Consider the following 20373-nt stretch of genomic DNA (forward strand, 5'->3'; position numbering starts at 1 on the left):
CTTGAATCGACTCCCAGGTTCAAGCAATTCTCGTGCCTCAGCCTCCAGAGTAGCTTGGATTGCAGGCATGCGCCACCACATCCAGCTAATTTTTACATTTTTAGTAGAGACGAGGTTTCACCATGTTGACCAGGCTGGTCTTGAACTCCTGACCTTGAACGATCCACCCGCCTCAGCCTCCCAAAGTGCTAGGATTATAGGCATGAGCCACCATGCCCAGCCAAAAAGTTTATGTTTAAAGGACTGTGATTTAAGAAGGTTTATTAAAAAGCAGTGAAAAGATGTTTTCTTTTCATAAGAAAACAGCATAAGCATCCTAAGCATCCCAGCATACTTCTTATACTAGATTTATAATATATGGTAGCTTAATTAATTCCAGTTATCACAATATTGGTTTAACTAAGTACAAATATGTGCCACTGGATATATTTTAGTAAAGCTTCTACTATTTGAATAAAAACTTTATTTTCCCATAACATACTAATATTAGAATGTCAACAATGTTAGGAGGAGACCCTAAATGAGAATTTAAATAATTCTCAAATGATTTTATTAGAGCCATCAGCCTTGAGGAAGACTTGCTATCTGGATGGTAAGACCTCTCTATTTCTGAGCCCAGATCTGTCCTATCTTCCATGTAAATGCTGGATAGTAAAAGTAAGCAGTGGAACTCAAAGACTCTAAACCTGAAAAGCCATCTGTTATAATCACCTAACCTATAATGCAGCACTGACAAACTGGAAAAGCAAGCAATGAACTTGGAAACACAGGGGAAATAAATATGAATAAATGTAGCAGAAATTATAGGATTTCTGTAGGGTGTGATGGTTTATAACATAAAAAATTAGATCTATGATACTTAGGTCAGTATGTTAAGATTCTCAGATGGTGGTAAAACTTAAAACTTACTTTATTTTTCCTATATTTAAAATGACTAAAAACTGTTTAAGTATTACACTTAAGAAATTAGGTAAAAATATTATCTTAATAACTGGTACTACAGTTCCTCTTAGGGAAAGAACTGTCATTGTTTGGGAAAATAACTTGTTCTGCTGTGTGTGGCTATTGGTGGGAAACTAAACAACTATATAGATAGTTAAACTGCCTTTTCATGTGGCAGGGAAAAAATACATGTATTTTTTACTTCAGATAGGATAAAGGAAGAAAGTGGCAATGAGAAGGTATAAGGCTGGGAACTAAATCAAATGAAAGAATCGAGGGTATAGCCCGATAACTGGGGTGGCAGAAGGGTATTTAGGAAAAGGAATGCCTAATGCTCAAATCATTTGCATGACTGCAATGTAAACCCCTCCTTCCTCTCCCAGCACTCCCGATTCTCCAGTGATGTCTTCCGTACTCATAAGGATTTCCTGTGAAAAAGCTTTTGTGGAAACTGAGAAGGAAAATGTGCCTAGGCCAGGGCTTCTCAATCTCAGCACTATTGACAATTTGGGCTGGATGATTCTTTACTGTGGAGGGACTGTCCTGTGTATTGTAGGAAGCTTAGCAGCATCCTTAGCTTCTACCCACTAGACGCCAGGAGCACCCTCCCCAGCTGCGACAACCAAAATGTCTCCAGATGTTACCAAAAGTCCCCAGGGTCAAAATCACCCAGGTGGCAACCGCTGGTTTGGGCCTACACAACCCAGGACAGACAGCATGCATAGCAGCATGGGAGCCTGGAGGGAAAGCTGACCTTGACAACGCATGCTCCTTGAGAATCACCCTGATCTTGAGGAGAGCTGTGAACTTCCACGGAGAGCAGCTCTTACCTAGAGTTCAAAAGACCTAGGCAGCCCATCTAACACTAGACTATAACCAGAATGAAGTTCAAATATCTCTACCAACTTTTTTTTAATTTTAGCAAACAAAAGGGAGAAGGAGAATAGATCTTTTTTTTTAAACTGGGGATTAATGCAAAAATACTAGTTTTACACAAACAAAACAGAGTGTTCAGTTTTTTGGTTTTTTTTTTTTTGAGACAAGTTTTTCTCTGTCACCCAGGCTGGAGTGCAATGGCGTGACCTCGGTTCACTGCAACCTCTGCCTGCCAGGTTCAAGTGATTCTCCTGCCTCAGCCTCCTGAGTAGCTGGGATTACAGATTCCTGCCACAATGCCTCGCTAATTTTTTGTATTTTTAGTAGAGACGGGGTTTCACCATGTTGGTCAGGCTGGTCTTGAACTCCTGACCTCAGGTGATCCACCCGCGTCAGCCTCCCAAAGTGCTGGGATTACAGGCATAAACCACCACTCCCGGCCACGAAACAGAGTGTTCTATAGCAAGGCAAGGAGTACAGATCTTTCCTGATATGCTCAGTCATACACAGACAGACTAGGTAAAGTTTCAAGTGCCACCTCAGAGAATCCCTCTGTGACAAAACAAAATTTCAACTGAAACATCAGGGAAGAAAAATTATATGCCTGGGAATCTATAAGAATATAGAAAATTCAGAGAACTGCAGGCTAGGTGACAACAAAAGCAATGAAGATAATTTTCTCTCTTCTTCCTCCATAAAGTTTCTCATGAAAATGATCACTAGACTCTGAAGGAAAGAAATGGAGATCTTGAAAGAATCCCTAAAAGCCTCCCATAATGGAGAAAAACAGGGATGGGCCACCAATATAAGGAAAAGACCATAAAGACCATGACTGGGAGTTTTCCTGTGGAAAGGCAGCTGCCAAAAAAAAAAAAAAAAAAGACAAAAAAGGAGGCCAATTTGATAACTCAAGTGAAAAAAAAATTTAGTTTTATTTATCAGACATTTATATGGTGTTTAATACATGCCGGATACTGTTCTAAATTCTTTTCAATATTCATTCCTTTATTCTTCATATAAATTCTGTAAGATAGGTACTGCTATTATCTCAATATTACAGATAGGTACCATTATTATCTCAATATTACAGATCACAAAACTGAGGCTCATGGTCTATTTAGTGAGTAAATGGTAGTAAGAAAGTGGAAGAGTTAGAATTTGAATATAGGCAAACTCCACGCAGAGAAAATATGCAGGACCTATGAGAACAAAATAATGTTCAAAAAGAAAAGATCACCTGAAGAACTAAAGAAAATGCCTCCTTCTGAAGCAGATTTATTATTAAAGAGCAGAATGTTTAGAAAACTTCTAATTCTTGGCTACATCCAAAAAGTCATTACATGTATAAATCAGCACTTTATAGATGTAATGAAAATGAGACAATGAATGATGATAAAAGAATACATGGTAACTTTAAAAAAAATAAATAAATGTTGAATTTAAAACCATAACGAAAGCAATGACAGATGAGACAGTTAAAAAAGATAAAACAGAGAGAGCAGATCAGGAGTCCAATATATGTATAATATAAACCCAAGTATGACAGAATAAAACAGATGGAGCGAAGCAAAGTAGAAGAAAACTTTCCCAACTCAAAGGAAGACCTGAGTCCATAATCAACAGGGTTCACTACATACCAGGCAAAATTATTAAAAGGTCTTCCTGGCATGCTATTAAAAAGTAAGTAAGGTCTAAGTAAGACCTTGATAAAACCTAGTGATATTTTTAAGAGCAATGAAAAATATTCTATAAATCCCCAGCTGGAAGGAGTGGATTATAAATAAAATATATTGGGCTGGCATCAGACTTCTCCTTCCAAAACTGAAGACCAGAAGATAATGGCACAACTTTTAGAGGCTGAGTTGCGGGGAGGTAGAAAGAAGGGGAAAAGTATGACCCCAGAACTTCATGCCTACAGCTAAGTTTATAAGAAATAATGGAGACACATTCTCAGACATACAGAGGTGCAGCAAGCCTATTATCAAAGTTCCCTTTCTAAGAAATTCACCCAGCATTATATTCTAGATCATCATCTACCAGGACTTCACACACTGTCCAGTACAGTAGCCACTGTGGCTACTGATCAGCTGAAATGTCACTAGTACAACCGAGGAACCAACTTTTTTTGTTGTATTTAATTTTAGTTAATAATTTAAATTGATATAGCCACATGTGGCTAGTGGCTATTGTGGTCAAAAGCACAGTCTTAATATCTAAGACATAAAATAGCATTCGAGGATGAAAAATTTATGGTACCAAAAGTAAGAAATGAACAAGTTAAGTAGGAAAAACATATTCTTGCTTGTTTGTTTTTTGAGACAGGATGTCACTCCATCACGCAGGCTGGAGTGCAGTGGCCCAATCTCAGCTCACTGCAGCCTTGACCTTCTGGACTCAAGTGATCCTCCCACCTTCTCAAAGGGTTGGCATTACAGGCATGAGCACCATGCCTGGCCAGATTTTTCTTTTAAGACATTAGGATAGGCTGGGTGCGGTGGCTCACACCTGTAATCCCAGCACTTTGGGAGGCCAAAGCAGGCAGATCACCTGAGATCAAGAGTTCAATACCAGCCTGGCCAATGTGGTGAAACCCCATCTTTACTAAAAATACAAAAATCAGCCAGGTGTCATGGCATGCGCCTATAATCCCAGCTACTCAGGAGGCTGAAGCATGAGAATTGCTTGAACTTGGGAAGTCAAGGTTGCAGTGAGCCAAGATCACGCCACTGCACTACAGCTTAGGCAACAGAGGGAGACTCCGTCTCAAAAAAAAAAAAAAAAGACATTAGGGTAAAACTATTTGTGAAATAAACACAGGATATATAACTCGAAGGAAAAAAAACCCACTTAATAATTGTCTTATTTCATTTGGGCTGCTATAACAAAATACTACAAATTAGGTAGCTTATAAACAACAGAAATTTATTTCTCACAGTGGGAGACTGGTAAGTCCAGATCACCAGCAGTTTCAGTACCTGGTGAGGGCTTGCTTTTTAGTTCAAAAACAGCACCTTCTAACTGTGTCCTCACATAGTGAAAGGAGTAAGGCAGTTATCTAAGACCTCTTTTATAAGGGCATTAATACCATTCATAAGGGGTAATCACCTTCCAAAGGCTAATACCATCACATTTGTAATTAGCTTTCAACACATGAATTTTGGCAAGACACAAACATCCAGAGCATAGCAGTGATCTAAAAAAACCCTCAGGAAGGCCAAGCTCAGTGGCTCATGCCTATAATCCCAGCACTTTGGGAGACCGAGGTGGGTGGATCACGAGGTCAGGAGTTCAAGACCAGCCTGGTCAACATAGTGAAGTCCCATCTCTACTGAAAATACAAAAATTAGGCCAGGCACGGTGGCTCACGCCTGTAATCCCAGCACTTTGGGAGGCTGAGGGGTGGGGATCACGAGGTCAGGAGATCGAGACCATCCTGGCTAACACAGTGAACCCATCTCTACTAAAAATACAAACAATTAGCCAGGCATGGTGGCAAGAGCCTGTAGTCCTAGCTAAACAAAAGGCTGAGGCAGGAGAATGGCTTGAACCCGGGAGGCAGAGCTTGCAGTGGCCAAGGATGTGCCACTGCACTCCAGCCTGGGCAACAAGGGAGACTCCAACTCAAAAAAGAAAAGAAAATCCTCAGGAGACAATAACAAGTGAAAAACTGTAAGTAGAAAAATCAATATACAAACCTATACACAAATATATCCCAACTTTTAAGGTAAATCCATATAATAAACACTGAGAAAAATACATGGAAATTTAACAGTTATTGATTCTGAGTACTGTAACTTATTGTGTGTTTTCTAAATTTTCTATAATTAGCATTATTACTTTTAAAATCAGAAAAGTTTAACATAAAAAAGGAATAGAATTATAGTCATATCTTACTTTTCAGAATTCAACTGAGCCTCACCAATCTGGAAGCAATTCAGTTTCAAAAATTAAGCAAAAAAGATTCTGAACAGTCAAAATACATCTTAGAAAGCCCACAGTTAAAGGTGGGGGTACTTTGTTAATCAAGAAAGCCCTTTGTAACTTCTTTTACACATATCTCAATTCCAACTAACTTGTTTATCTGATGTTCCAGAAGCACTGGGAATGTAGACACACAGAAAAAAGTACAAAGTGATAGGCCCTGGCCTTACAGCAGGAAAAAAAATAATGAAAATAAAAATATAAAGCAGACACAGATACTTACAAAGCAGTTCAGGGGCAACTATGGCCAAAACATCTTAAACAATACATTTCCATAAAGTGTGATAATAGATATTCACTATAACAACTTTGAGTTAAACAGTGCTCTAAAGAGGTCCATTTGAAGACAGCCATAGACTAGTTGGTCAAAGAAAAGTTCCTAATGCATTTTTGAAAAAAACATGGTCACAACTGTTTATAATAAAAAATTAAGAGTGCTTAAAGAAAATCTCAGCTTATCCAGAGCAACTCATTCCTGCAAGTTCCCCATAGTTGGAATTTTACTATACGGAAATGGATTTTATGGTTGGCTGCATTGACCAATACAGGTCTGAAGAACAATCTGGAAGGAAATGATTAATGACTGCTTCTTTACAAGGAAGTTTAAAAATAAGTATTCATATCAGAATCAGCATTAATGCAGCAATTGCTACTACATGCAGCCAGGTTGTTGATGTTATTTTGGCTTAAATCCATATTCTGGGCAGGATTTAGTACCATGTAGGCAGTTGGAACCTATCAGCTACCAGGGTAAAGTCAGTAGGCCCCATTCCATCACACAAGACAAACTATGAACAAAAGAAATACCTATTCCACCTCCTTCATACTCGCCCCTTTTGCTTCTGACTTCAAAAGCAGGGCTAGAAAGACCGGGAAGCAGAGACTAATTATGTTTATATCTGTGGAGCAAAGATTATACAAACTGCCAGCACTTCATTGTTTTTGTTTTCAGCGTGGTTATCACAAAACAAAAACAAAAAGATAACTTCTACATCTGAAGCCCTATTATTTGAAAACAGACCTGAGTATTTCCTCCTCTTTCAATAAAGCAGAAGGCACCCTTCATTTTACTTATCTATAAGGTACTTATTTGCTGATAGGGGACTAGTTACTATTTCTATATGAGAGCTTGACAAAGTCTATCTAAAGAAGCTATTTCCTGAGTTATCCTAGAAGCCTCTCACTGTTTTGATACTTGCCAAAAATCCAAGAGAGCATTTTTTTTTTTTTTAATTTCTCCACCTTCCATACCCCTCAGGGCTAAAAAGAGAAAAATATGACCACAAGCATAGTTAATGGTCCATTAGCACTCTGAGCTCTCTTAGTTTCTATTTGTCTTTTCTTCCTTTTTCTTTTAAATATCCTTACTACTTATTCTTTTCCTGTTTACAAAAATAGCACATGGTCGTTGTCACAATTCAAACAACACACAAAGAGGTATGAAATAAAAATAATAACCTCCCCTCCTCAAAACTCTCACTCTTCTCCCAAGGAAGTCGATGTTAACAGACTGGTATATATTTTCTTTTTTACTTCTTCCTAGGCTTACACAAACATTTATAACATATGTATCTTTTCTGGTTTTGTCTTTTGGTTTTCAAGCAAAAATGGGATATTACATATACTATCATGCATTTTGCCTTTTAGTCTTAGAAATATACCATGGATGCCTTTCAAGCCTATATATAGATCCACAGAATCTTTTTTTAGTGGCTGTGAAGTATTCTGTAAGACAAATGTCCCATAATTCATTCAATCATCACCCTGAGTCTCCCAACTCATTAACATTTAGGATAGATCTTTGTGCATATACTATTTTAAGTCCTTTAAGTTTCAGTGACAGATTTTTAGAAGTGAGGTTTCTAGGTCAAGTGAAACATCTCCAAATGTTTAAAATTTTATATTTTAACAAAATTAATTTTAGGCCTTGAGAATTTGTTTTCTTTTTCATTATGCAAAATTTCGTTACCAACCTTTCATAATACTTAACATATTTTACTCTTAAAAGCACACACATTATGTCAGAAAATACCCCTGTCATTTATGCTTATGTAGTTATAAATAAATAAATGCTTAAGTTATGACTGTGATGTCCAGCGTTAAATCACTGTGTAAATGCTTATGCCTTGGTTTATGAAAGTCGTAATTCATTGTGGAAACCCCACCCCCACAGCCATGTGGCAGCACTAGAGTTGCAGTCCTCACATCCTGTGACTCCCTCTCACAGAGTAATTGTGTAGACGTCAGGCCCTCCATTTTTTCTAATTTCAACAGTTAACCTTAAAAAGTGTGTGGTGGGAGAGACAAATAGCAACAAACAACAAATTGATGGCCATTTTGGGTTTCTAATATCGAGAAATTATTTGTAATACAATGAATAATGCTCCTGTACTACACCAGAGATTATGTTCCATAAGAAATAAAACCTATAACCAACATGTTGCTATTATCATTATAGGAACCTTTCAAAAACATATTCTTCAAACATTTTTCAGTAGAATCACTGGATGAATCACACTTTACACTCCTTTTCTCTACTTCAGATTCAAATTCTAATTGCAAACTTAGAAAAAAAGCCTTAAAGAAATACTTTAACCAATGAAGCTCCTTATAATTTAGTTTCAGACTCCTTCGTATATTTTAAAGACCTGAGCACCAACAGAGATTGTTAAGACACAGCAAGTTTGATACAGAAGTATGTGACATGCAATTAATCTCCATTCATACCCTGCTCTACTTGTCAGCAAACAAAGGTTCTGCTTTAGAAGGAGATCTGAAGACTTCAATTAAAAACAGTCAGCTAACAAGAAAATAATCTAAGCTAAAGGAAGGTGGCAGGTGCAGAAATGAGTTGTTTACCGAAGTGTCAGTTTTGAACAATAAAGAACTGCACATCAAAAATGCTGAAAGAGTGAATTTCATTGCAAGCATCTGAAAATAAAAAGGAATTTTCTACCAAAGCTAGACAAAAAACTGAAGTATAGTTTAACAAGCTTATAAAATAGGTTTCCTCTCATCAAATGACAGATACCAATAAAAAGAATCACTTTATATCTTTCAATGCAAGGACAGAGTTAAACTTTTTGCCACAGTTCCTTCTCTTAGAAACCAAAGACACACTTTGGGAGGCCGAGGCGGGTGGATCACGAGGTCAAGAGATCGAGACCATCCCGGTCAACATGGTGAAATCCCGTCTCTACTAAAAATACAAAAAATTAGCTGGGCACGGAGGCGCGTGCCTGTAATCCCAGCTACTCAGGAGGCTGAGGCAGGAGAATTGCCTGAACCCAGGAGGCAGAGGTTGCGGTGAGCCAAGATCGTGCCATTGCACTCCAGCCTGGGTAACAAGAGCGAAACTCCGTCTCAAAAAAAAAAAAAAAACCAAAGACAATTACAGCTTTCCTTCACAAGCCTAATATTAAACCAACAACAGAGGGAAAGGTTGGAATGCTTCTTCTTAGACACCCAGATAATGCTCTTTTACCCTGCAAATAGTTTTCTACCCGCAATTTTCTACTTTATTCTCATCACAAGTAAAATGGATTTTGGAAACCTCTCCTCAAAAGAAAGATCTAGTTGACAGCTTTTACATAGAAGCAATCCAGAATGGAAATAGTGCTACAAACAGAGACCAAAAGGACTTGCCAAATATTTGATTAGGAGGCATTTATACTGAGATAACAAGGTAATGGAGATATAAAACCAATTAAATTGAGAGAAACTGAAAAAAATAACTGCTTGCCAAAAATACGACCTGCCCAAAGCAGGCCATCTGTTAAATATGTGTCAAATATGTCAACTTAGATGCCAAAAGGCTTAATTCTGAATAGTTTCCTCCTGGGACCTTATGCAACTGCAGATTCCAGGCCTCTGTCCTCCTTGGAAGGTTAGTAACAGGAAAGCAAGTAAAAGTGACTTTCACCATGAAACCCAGCAGATGAAACTGCCCGTTAGCAACGTCTCTTTGCCGTATCTCTTTGCGATATCTCTTTGGAGTGTTCGCAGTGTGTGTTGAGTGTTGGCGAGGATGGCCGGCCGGAACTCTTTAAACCACTGCTTAGACACTGTAGTTGGAAGGTGGACACACCACAATGGGAGCACTTCTAGAAAGGAGTTAAGGCCATACTGGGAACGAGCCTGCCTTGGGGTGGGTGAGACCCCCAAACGTCTGCAGGGTGATAAAGGGAGGGCCGGGGTTTTCACTCTGACAAAACTCAGGTCAACCCACGGGCCCCTCGCAGCCCCCCGGAGAGCCTCGGGGGCCTCTAAGGAGGAAGGTTTGGGGTCTTCTGTGAGAGGTGAGGAAGTCGGGGCTGGGGAAGGAGGGGGACAGGAAACCCACAGATGTAGGGGAGTCCCTCGGAGGAAGGGACAGGGGGAGGACCAGGCCAGGTGGCATGGGGACCAAGAACCCGGCCTGAAGGAGTTTAGAAGCCGGGGAGGTGAAATGGAGGCGAGGAGGTGCCTCGAGGAAGATGTGGGACTCCAGGGAGTGAAAGGGGTCCTGAGGTGAGAGGATGGAAAGCTGGCTCTGGGGAGTTGAGGGCTCTAGAAGCCTTGAGGTTCTAGAAGGAGGTGAGTGATGGAGCTGAAAAGAAAGCCCGGCCGTGGGAGGTCCGGTGTCTCCTCTCCTGCCTTCGGCTCAGCACTGGAGGGGGCCTGCGCCAGGGCGTTACCTTCCAGGAGCCAACGGATCTCCTCAGGGAGGGCGGCGGCCTGCATTTGGCTGGGCCAGAGGGAGGCGACGTGCGAGGCGGGACGGGGCGCGGGCCCTGGTCGGGAGGTGGACTGGCTGGAGAGCGACCCGGCTGCGCCGCGAGGCACCTGTACCTCAGCCGCGCGGCACCTGTACCTCAGCCGCGCTCGCCGCCAGCCCAGCCCGGCCGCGGGGCGGGGCTGTGGGTCCTAGGGCGCGTCAGGAAGTGGCGCGGGCGGTGAGCGGCGGGCGGCGGGCGGCGGGCCGCAGCCCGGGACGCGGCGCGGGTGCACGTGGCGCTCACGCCGGGGCCCAGCGGTAGAAGGATAGGGGGTGCCGGAAGCGCCGCACCCTGAGAGGCCGAAGGTGCGCCTCTCCAGCACCCACCAAAACAAAAGACTTCACAAGGCTCAAAGGAACCACGGCTTTGGAGACTCCATCCTAAAGCACCGAACAGTTGGCCTCGCGGTGGCGGACGTGAAGGACCACGGGGTGCCTGAGGGGTGCCAGGAGGCAGAATCCAAGGAAGAGATGAATCCCTGGGACCCTCAATTGCCGGTCCAGTTCGCACCTCCATCCCCAGAAAGGAGGGCAGATCGTCAGTCTTAGGGAAGCCACAATGTTGGAAGTCCCAATGAACAATATAAGGCCACCAACATTTGGGAGAATCGCCACCGCAGCGGGGCAGCAAGGGACGCAGGAAGCCAAACTGTGCCTTTCTCCCTCAGGCTGGAAAGGCCCTGAGGAAAGGAAGGGGTAACAGGGAGAAAGCCGAGGGCGAGGAGAACAGAACCCTTTCCCTCCAAGAGCTGAGGAAGGGAGGAAAGTGAAGGACAAAATTACAGGGCCTCATTTGAGGTGCAGTGGGTGTCAGAGTCCTGGTTGTGACATGGTACTGTAATACTGCCAGATGTTACCCTTGGAGGAAACTGGCTAAAGGTACACAGAGTTCCTCTATTACTTCTTAAACTCTCTGTGAATCTACAATTCTCTCAAAATGAAGAAATTTTTTTAAATAAATAGGTCAACTGCCATGAAACAGGTCAACTGCCATGAAAAAAGTACAAAGTGCTATGGTTGATAAAATAAGGGAGTTGAATACAAGAAAAGGAGGGAAGAGGCCAGGCATTGTGGCTCACACCTGTAATCACAGCACTTTGGGAGGCTGAGGCAGCAGGATCACTTGAGCCCAGGAGTCTGAGGTTACAGCAAACTGTGATCACCCCAGTGTACTCTAGCCAGGGCAACACAGCAAGACCCTGTCTCTTAAAAAAGAAAAAGGAAGTGCCAGTGTGCATGTGAGTGTTTAAAGGTGCATGTGGTGTTTGAGATGGGCTCTGAATAACACACCATACTTTGAAGGGGCAGGAAGACTTTCCAGGTGGAAGGACAAGAGTAAAGAAAGATGGAAGAGCCCTCACCAGCTTGAGGAATAGTTAGTAGCCCTCTTTTACTGGATGTTGTAGGAAGACTATGGTTGTCAAGACAAACTGCAGCTCTACTGCAAAGGGACTTGAAAGTTAGAATAGGAATTTTGAACTTAATTAAGTGGGCACCGGGGAGCCATTGACAATTTGTGAGATGGCGAGTGACCTAACCAGAGCTCCTGTATAGTATGTGGCCTCACACATCTCCATCTCTACCATTTTCCTTCTTTGTAAAAAAATGGCATTTCTATTCTCAGACTCAACCTACAGAATATGTAGAAAAGATTAGGAGTGGTAAGAAAAAACACAGGAGGCGGCGGGTAAAATGGTTTTTACAACGGCCTTAAGGGGAATAAGGATGAACTCAACCTATGAGATAGGGCAAGAGCAGTAAGAAGAAATTGTCAAGAAGGATGAGTGGTAGAAGTCCCTGCCTCCTTGTATAGTTTCCTGTCCAGAGATACAGCCTCAAGGATGGGGATGTGATCCTTTGAGGGGTACAGTGCATCCTGCCATCTGAAAAGGAATGGTTTGTTGGTTTCAGGGTCGCATGACCCACCTACAAGCTGCAGTAAATTTGGGAGAGGGGACAGAGGCTGTCATGTCTCTCTGGGGAATCTGGCTCCTGCTCATCCTCCTTCCTTCCCTGAGAAAGCACAGCAATGGGCAGACTCCCTCTTTCAGCCTTGGGATCAAGCACCAGTACTCCCAGGGCATTTTTACCAACCTCATTACTTCACCTATAAAATTGTAGCTGCTCTAGAATCATTTTGAAGTATTTATGACGTGTTAAAAAGCAAGGAAGGATGTAGGGGAACTGATTGTGCTATCATTTCAATTTTTTTTTAGTAAATCTAAACTGTTATAAAAAAAAATACAGCAAGGGAAACAAAGTCCCTCCCATATGTCAACACAAACTTTGCTTTGCTTTCCCTCTTGGCAACGTAAGGAAATTTTATAACCTCCCTCTCTTCTTCAAGGATATGGTGTCACATACTAATATAGGCTACCAGCTAATGAATTGTTTGATAAAGATAATTGCACTTCTTTGCAGGCTTCACTGCCTGTCACAGCTTACTTAAACAGAGGAAAACAGCAAAAGCTCACAGTGTAGGTATTCTACATACATCCTTCCTTACAAGAATCTCTGGGTTTTAGAGAGATAGGAGTAGTGGGAGGTACAGAGTCAGGTAGTATGTAGTGGGCAACTGGCAGATTCCAATACGGTATTGTCATGTTGCATCAAGATTCCTCATTGCAGACGAAATCTGCTTCCACACATGAACGCAGCCCTTCCTTAATCATCTGAGGACCCTGGTTCAGCAGTTCAGCCTCACTCCTAATGACATTCTGTTAAATGGACAAATTCCTTTGAAGCCTTGTCCTTCTTTGAAATCCAATTTCGCAGGAAGCCAAATCTGATTGGAGGTAGCCATGGAAACCACACTGAGGAGTCTTAGAGGAGGTGAAGAGAGGCAAGGCAAAACGTGATAGTCACAAGTCCTTTACTGCTCTGTCAGAAATATCAAAGAGATCTGGAGAGGTTGGCAGCAGCCGAGTCCCTGCCTGGGTCCTGTTCTGTGTGGCTGAGTACCATGTGGCTGTCATGGAAGAAAGCAGCCAGCTGTCTCTGTACACTGCCAGGAGGATGGAACAGAATACACAAATCTCAGGTCTGTCTGCCTCCCTTTTCTCCCCCTCCCCCAAGACCCAATTCCAGCAAGATCTTAGAATCCCCTTAGCTGCCTGCCCCTTAAAGACAAACAACAAAAGAATGATAAGGTTAAAATACAAGACCCTCACAGATAAGAGGTCCTTTGGAGCAGAGGCCATGAAATTAATCTGGAATTCCTTGTAATTAGATAAGATAAGGGTATCTAAAGAGATGCAGAACAGCCAGGAATGGAGTCCAGCAGCACAACATGCAGAAAATATACCACCTTGTCCACTGGGACCCTTCATGCACTGTCAGCAGACAGAAGACACAGAAAATAGGGCCTGTGTTGGCCTCTGGGCTGCTTGGGAATGCCGTCTACATGTCCTCATGCCAGGTGGGCACTCACTAAATAGGCTTCTATGGAATGTCCAGAGGGCCCAATCAGGAAGAAACAAAAGCATCTGGCACCCAGAATGGCATAGAGTGGGAACAACTGCAAGCAAAAGCAGGAGCTGGCTGGCATTGCTCTGCCCTGGCTGAAATGGGTCTGGAGAGGAAACTGCGGAGGGCAAACTCTGAGGCTTTATTCTGAGCTGGTTATTGATCCCTGAATGCTGGGTCACGACATGTGGCGGAGCTGACGTCTGCCCTGTGGATATGCAGCTACTGCCTCTCAGCCTCTCGGTCCCAACCCCATCAACTGGGTTTATTGACTCTTTTATTGACAATGCTGGGGCCTAATGAGGACAAGAGCTGCACACTTCATTAAGGGATATGGAAGGAGAGATGATGCATCCTGTCGGTGCCAAGAACCAGGCTCACTGTATGTTTGGCAAAACCCCAGAAACCAAGCATCGTGCCACCTTGGAGGCAGAAGAGATGGACAAAAGATGCTAACTTGGGCATATTATTTCAGTGGCCTAAAAATGAAGAGTTTCCACAGCTTGTGAGAAGCCTTGTTCTTATTAATTAGCTAACCCTTCAACTTAGGAGGGTCCTGTTATACACATACTCACACAAATACGCTTCTTTTTTTCTTTTTTTTTTTGAGACAGAGTCTCACTCTGTTGCCAGGCGCCAGGCTGGAGTGCAGTGGCACGATCTTGGCTCGCTGCAACCTCTGCCTCCTGGGTTGAAGCAATTCTCCTGCCTCAGCCTCCCGAGTAGCTGGGACTACAGGTGCACGCCACCACGCCCAGCTAATTCTTGTATTTTTTTAGTAGAGACAGGGTTTTAACCATGTTGGCCAGGATGGTCTCGATCTCCTGACCTCGTGATCCGCCCACCTCGGCCTTCCAAAGTGCTGAGATTACAGGCGTGAGCTACCGTGCCCGGCCATAAATACACTTCTAATGGTCTCTCCTTCCAGCCCACACTCCTAGATTCTCTGCCCTAATACATACAACAAAATAAGCAGCTTCTCATATCATATCAGGAAACAATCCCATAAGCAGTTTCTCATAATCCCATAAGTGAGGCACAGGCTTGGAACAGGACGAGGAACTATATAAAAATTCAAAAGAAGTAGGCTGGGTGTGGTGCCTCATGCTTGTAATCCCAGCACTTTGGGATGCTGAGGTGGGCTGATCACGAGGTCAGGAATTCGAGAGCAGCCTGACCGTATGGTGAAACCTCATCTCTACTAAACACACAAAAATTAGTTGGGTGCAGTGGCACGCGCCTGTAATCCCAGCTACCCAGAAGGCTGAGGCAGGAGACTCACTTGAATCCAAGAGGCAGAGGTTGCAGTGAGTCAAGATGGCACCACTGCACTCCAGCCTGGGAGACAGAGCAAGACTCCGTCTCAAAAAAACAAACAAAAAAACCTTGAAAGAATCTTCAAGGGAAGCAAATTCAAGATGAGGAACAGACTCAGCACTATGCCCAGGGTCCCCCAGCTCACCAGGAGCTGTGCATTAGAATCTGGTACAAAGCTCTTGTAGAACTGAAGAATACCTAAGATAGTTACTGCCTAGGGATCACTAAGCCACTCTACGAAGTAATCACTTTGGTTCTCTTCCATCTAAATAGTAATGTTTCATTCCCAATACTTTGGGAGGCTGAGGCAGGGGGATCACTTGAGGCAGGGAGTTGGAGAACAGCCTGGGCAACACAGTGAAACCCTTGTCTCTACAACAAATACAAAAATTTCAAAAATTAGCTGGACATGGTAACATGAACCTGTAGTCCCAGCTACTCTTGAGGCCTGGGCAGAAGGATTGTTTGAGCCCAGGAGTTCAAGGTTGCTGTGCCACTGCACTCCAGACTGGGCAACAAAGCTGAGACCCTGTCTGAAATAAATAAATAAATAAATAAATAGTAACGTTTCTTCTTTTGTTCTTTATCTTATCTTTCCACCACTCTTCTTCTTATTTTTTCCCTATTGTCCCCAATCCTTTCTTTTCTTTTTTTTTTTTTTTTTTGTATCTTCTTTACCTATCCTTTAGATTACATTAGATATCCCCCTTGGGCACTGCTGAGCAGCAGAGGACCTAAAGACCAAAGAGGTTGCTGACTCTGACATTCTCTGTTTTTGATTGGTTCTCCTGGGGATCTGAAGAGTGGGTGGGAGGACTCAGAATGTATCAGCTGTAGCCAGATGAGCTGTACACTCTGAGTGAGATGCGGAAACAGTCTGTGTGGCTAACTGCATGAGAGGTAGATGAGGCTAAGGCTAATTTTATAGATATGTTTGCAGACATAACTTTGGAAACTAGATGGAAGAAGTAATCATTTCTTCTGGGGGGATTGAAGGTAGAAGGACAGCAATTTTCTAAAGTCAAAATGGGTTTCTTTGGTTTCCTTTCATCTGTTGTTTCAAAAGGTAAAAAAGTTTAAGCGCCCTAAACCCCTTCCTTATTTTTTATCCTTTCTTCTTCCTCACTTTACTACAGGTCTTAGAATTCAGAGTTGGAGCAGGGGGATTCAAAGTGAGAGAAGGGGCAGTAATTTAGAAGCTGTTATGGCCTGCACTGCACATGTGCTTTGGAGGATACTGACACTAAGAGAAGTGGATGTAATCTACTAGAATCACCAGCATTCTCAAATACAGACAGAAGCACTAGAGTCAGAGATAAAAACAGCAATGGATATCCTTTGGAATGACCTTTAGGTCCTCGAGATGTGTTCTTTCCTTGCCTTCAGAATTGTGTCAGTATCCATTTCATCTTTTTTCTTTTTAAATGTCTATTCTTTTTTTTTTTTTTTTGAGATGGAGTTTTGCTCTTGTTGCTGGAGTGCAGTGGCGTGATCTCGGCTCACTGCAACCTCCACCTCCCAGGTTCAAGTGATTCTCCTGCTTTAGCCTCCCTAGTAGCTGGAATTATAGACATGCGCCACCACGCCAGGCTAATTTTTGTATTTTTAGTAGAAACGGGGTTTCACCACGTTGACAGGCTGGTCTCGAACTCCTGACCTCAGATGATTCATCTACCTCACCCTCCCAAAGTGCTAGGATTACTGGTACGACCCACCATGTCTGGCCAACCACCTTACCCGGCCTCTATTCTTAAATATCCCTGGATTCCCCTTCCCATGGCATTTTCTTCCTGTGTAAAGCACACTCTCTTTCATACACAAAACAGCACTCTCAGTTCATGTTGCATTGCTTTTCAGTTTCACTCTTGTCTCACTTCCTCTCATCCCTCCACTAGAATTTGTGATCACACTTTCTTGCACCACCTTTGAGATCTTCAGTCTCACATTATTTTTCATCTTCAACAAGCATGGTTCTCACTCCATCAAAGAGGTGGTAGAGTATAGAGTATAGTGGTCCTAAAGTCAGACAGCCCTGTGCTCAAATCTGCCACTGCTTTCTGTGACCTTGGACAAGTTACTTATCTTCCATGTGCCTCAATTTCCTCCACTGTTAAATAGCAATAGAGATTGTATTCTCAAGGTTGTTGTGGAGATCCAAAGAGCTAATATTTGTAGTGCTTACACCTGCCTGCAGCATGGTAGGTGCTTTGTAAAGTTTAGTGAGTCCTGTCTCTGCATTCCCTGCAAAAACTAGCACCTGGCAGATGCTCAATAAGTACATATACAAATTATCCATAATCTCTCATTTGATCTTTCTTACTCATTAAAGATGTTTTTGAGGAGTGAGTGGTCAACATATGGGTGTCATTGTTGCCAAGGATGAGAGTTTTCCTCTTTATGAAGCTAATCTGCCTTTAAAGAGATGAACAGAGTGACCTTGGCCTCCTTGGCACCAGGCTCTAACAAATCGGGGTTATCAGATTCTCCCCACTCAGCTCCAGAGATTTCCTCCCTGCCCTATCTATTCTAGAATACTTGCAGTGTTTGGGAAAACACTGATCTGGAAGGCATGAGATATTAACTCCTCTTTTCACTCATTGTGGCAGAAACAAAGTTTCTACTATAAATAAAGACCCTGCAAATAACCAATCAGAAGGAAAATTATATCCCAGGAGTCTGTAGCCTCTTTAGTCTGGAGAGCTGCCAGCAGGGCTAAACTACAGAAGGGCTGGGGTTGTGGCAGATGGACAGGACTTGGGGAGTGTGTGGGAGGGGTGATGGCCTAGGGATGAGGCTAGTAAGAAAGAAAAAAGGAAAAGAAAGTGAATGAGAAATTGAATGAAAAGATAAATAAGTAGAGAAATAGAAAACATAATAAAGAAGTCTTCATAGTTTGGAGGATTACAAACTAAATCAAACAGATCCACTTCATTTCCAGAGTTGTAATTTCAGGCTATACCATGTTCTACCTCCAAGGACAACTGAGAAGCTTCAGGGAATGGCTGTAAATTCCTAAAGAAAAGTTCTTTGTGGATCAAGCTTTTCCAATCTGCTGCTGTACTTTTTAGCATCTGTACTTTCAACACAATGACATGTCTTATTGAGTAATAGGTGATATTCTGCATCATGAGACTATTGATGCAGAATTTCCTTTTTCAGAGCTCAATATTCCAATCAAAGCCTGTTGCATCACATCATTGAGGCCATCCACTTAATGACAAGTTGTAAGATGCATATTGCAGAATATTCGTGTTCATTTTATGCTCACAGTGCTTGAAATCTCCTCTAAACAGCCTCTGCTCTCAGCCTATTAAGGTGCCCGTGTTATCTACACTCCATTCAATGGTGTGGAAATAATTGTCTTGAGACTAAAGAAAAAATTGATGGTCACAAGCCGAGTCAGCACTTGTGTTCTTTTCTTACTCTGTTGAATCAGGTGTTATTTACCTCTTCCAACACCTGGGACTCCTGATAAGTCACTCCCATGGTAGCTTTTTCCAGGACAGTGCTATGGGGTCTTTGGAAGAAGTAGGGATCTTTCATAAGCTATATTGTTATCAGCACAATTCACACAGCTACCAGATGTGCAAAATCGAAACCACCAAGGGCATTCAGGCAAAGGGGGCTTCCCCATCTCCACATGGCCGCTATGACATGTGCTCATGAGTTGAAGGAGGAATCAGAGAAAAATGTGCTTTACTCAACACGAGGGCCTGTGTGCTTGCAAGAAAATGTTTATGTTCTGACAAAGTTAGGGTTCTTTTTTATATCCCTTCATCTGCTATCCCAGCACCCCCACCCTATAGCCCTCCTCCCTACAAACCTGGCTCTACTAAAAAGACTTGCCTGTTAGAGACAGGTGGGCCCTTTTCTTCATCTCTTCCCCTTCCTCTTATCTCTGGGATGAAGCACCAGGACGCAGGCTGGTGGAGGAGAGCAATTGCCCCTGGCAGCTGATAGTTCAGCAATACAGCCTGTGACTTCGCCTTTAAATATCAACCACATGCACAGACAACACCCTGGCAGCCTGAGAGGTTTCCATGGTGACAGAATGCAGGCCATGACCTCTGTAAATGTAATCAGAGCACTGGGATTGGTGTGCAAGACAGGTTTAATTTCTCCTGCAGTGGAAGCTTTGTGGTCCTGGCCCTACATGGGCTTCATACGTTGACGGACAACCTGTTATCTTCACCAGGGCAGCTCTGCATATGGCAGTCCCCTCTGCCCCAGAGCTGCTTCCTCTAATGTCTGAGTGGGCTGCAGGATGTAGAAGGTCACTGGGGACTGGGATGACAGTAATATCAATACCTGGCGTCCTTGCCCAGTGTCCTTGGGAGGTGGGACTGTCCTGTATACAAGGAGCAGCTGTGGCATAAAGGTCAGACCAAGGACTCAGAAGATTGGCCAAGGTTTTCATCCCTGCTGTGCCACCAACAGTGTGACCTTGGGCAAATCATTTAACCTCCAACTTTCAACATCTTCACTCCAGGGAAAAAATGCCTGTGGAAGGGAAGGCCAAGGGCTTCCAAAGTCCCCAGTTTAAGATCCTACCCAAATAATGCTTAATGCAATGATCCTGCCCACCTCAGTGGACTCATGCCCCAAGAAGTGAATGCTAGTCACTGGTGTCAGTGTTGCCAGTGGTGAGAGGAAGGCTCACTATGGGAGGGGCTCAGCAGGACTTCCCCACCTCTATCCTGAATGGGAACAAAACCAGGATGCAATTTTTTTTCTAAGCCAGCCCAGAGTAGGAGACTAGAGTTTTGCACTAAACTGACAGGAAACAGACAGAGGCTCAGAGAGAAATGTAGCTGCATCAAAGGAGGACCTCATAGCCTCTTTCCTTAAACTCCATGCAAACTCAGCAAAGAGCTCCTTTGGCCACTTGGATGCTAGCTTCCTGTGATTCCATTTCTAATTCACATGAGATGCTGGCCGACTTCAGTTGCCAGTTATCCTGCTTCTCTGATTCTTTCACTTTTCCAGTATAGTGTTTTGAAAAAACAACAAACAAACAAAAAAAACAACAAGATTTG

At 42.8% G+C, this 20373-nt stretch overlaps 1 protein-coding gene across 6 annotated transcripts in view; it reads right to left on the reverse strand.

Moving 5' to 3' along the window:
- The window catches only part of SKAP1 (src kinase associated phosphoprotein 1), a 324123-nt gene extending 304817 nt beyond the window's left edge, over positions 1-19306 (reverse strand). For 3 of the 6 annotated variants that reach the window (XR_001107407.3, XM_012451852.2, XM_012451851.2), the window contains exon 1: positions 10476-10557. Coding sequence is in view for 5 of the 6 variants with exons in the window: in XM_012451852.2 (XP_012307275.2) it covers positions 10476-10521 (46 nt within the window). In the remaining variant the exon portion in view is untranslated. Of the gene's footprint in view, positions 1-10475; positions 10628-19183 lie in introns of those variants that run through there. The other 3 variants (XM_012451849.2, XM_012451848.2, XM_012451850.2) reach the window with 2 other exon arrangements.
- Between the last annotated feature and the right edge of the window lie 1067 nt (positions 19307-20373).

The sequence above is a fragment of the Aotus nancymaae genome, unplaced genomic scaffold (assembly GCF_030222135.1).
Source record: "Aotus nancymaae isolate 86718 unplaced genomic scaffold, 86718_ANA_hifiasm-v0.15.2.pri h1tg000072l, whole genome shotgun sequence".
Lineage (NCBI taxonomy): Eukaryota > Metazoa > Chordata > Mammalia > Primates > Aotidae > Aotus > Aotus nancymaae.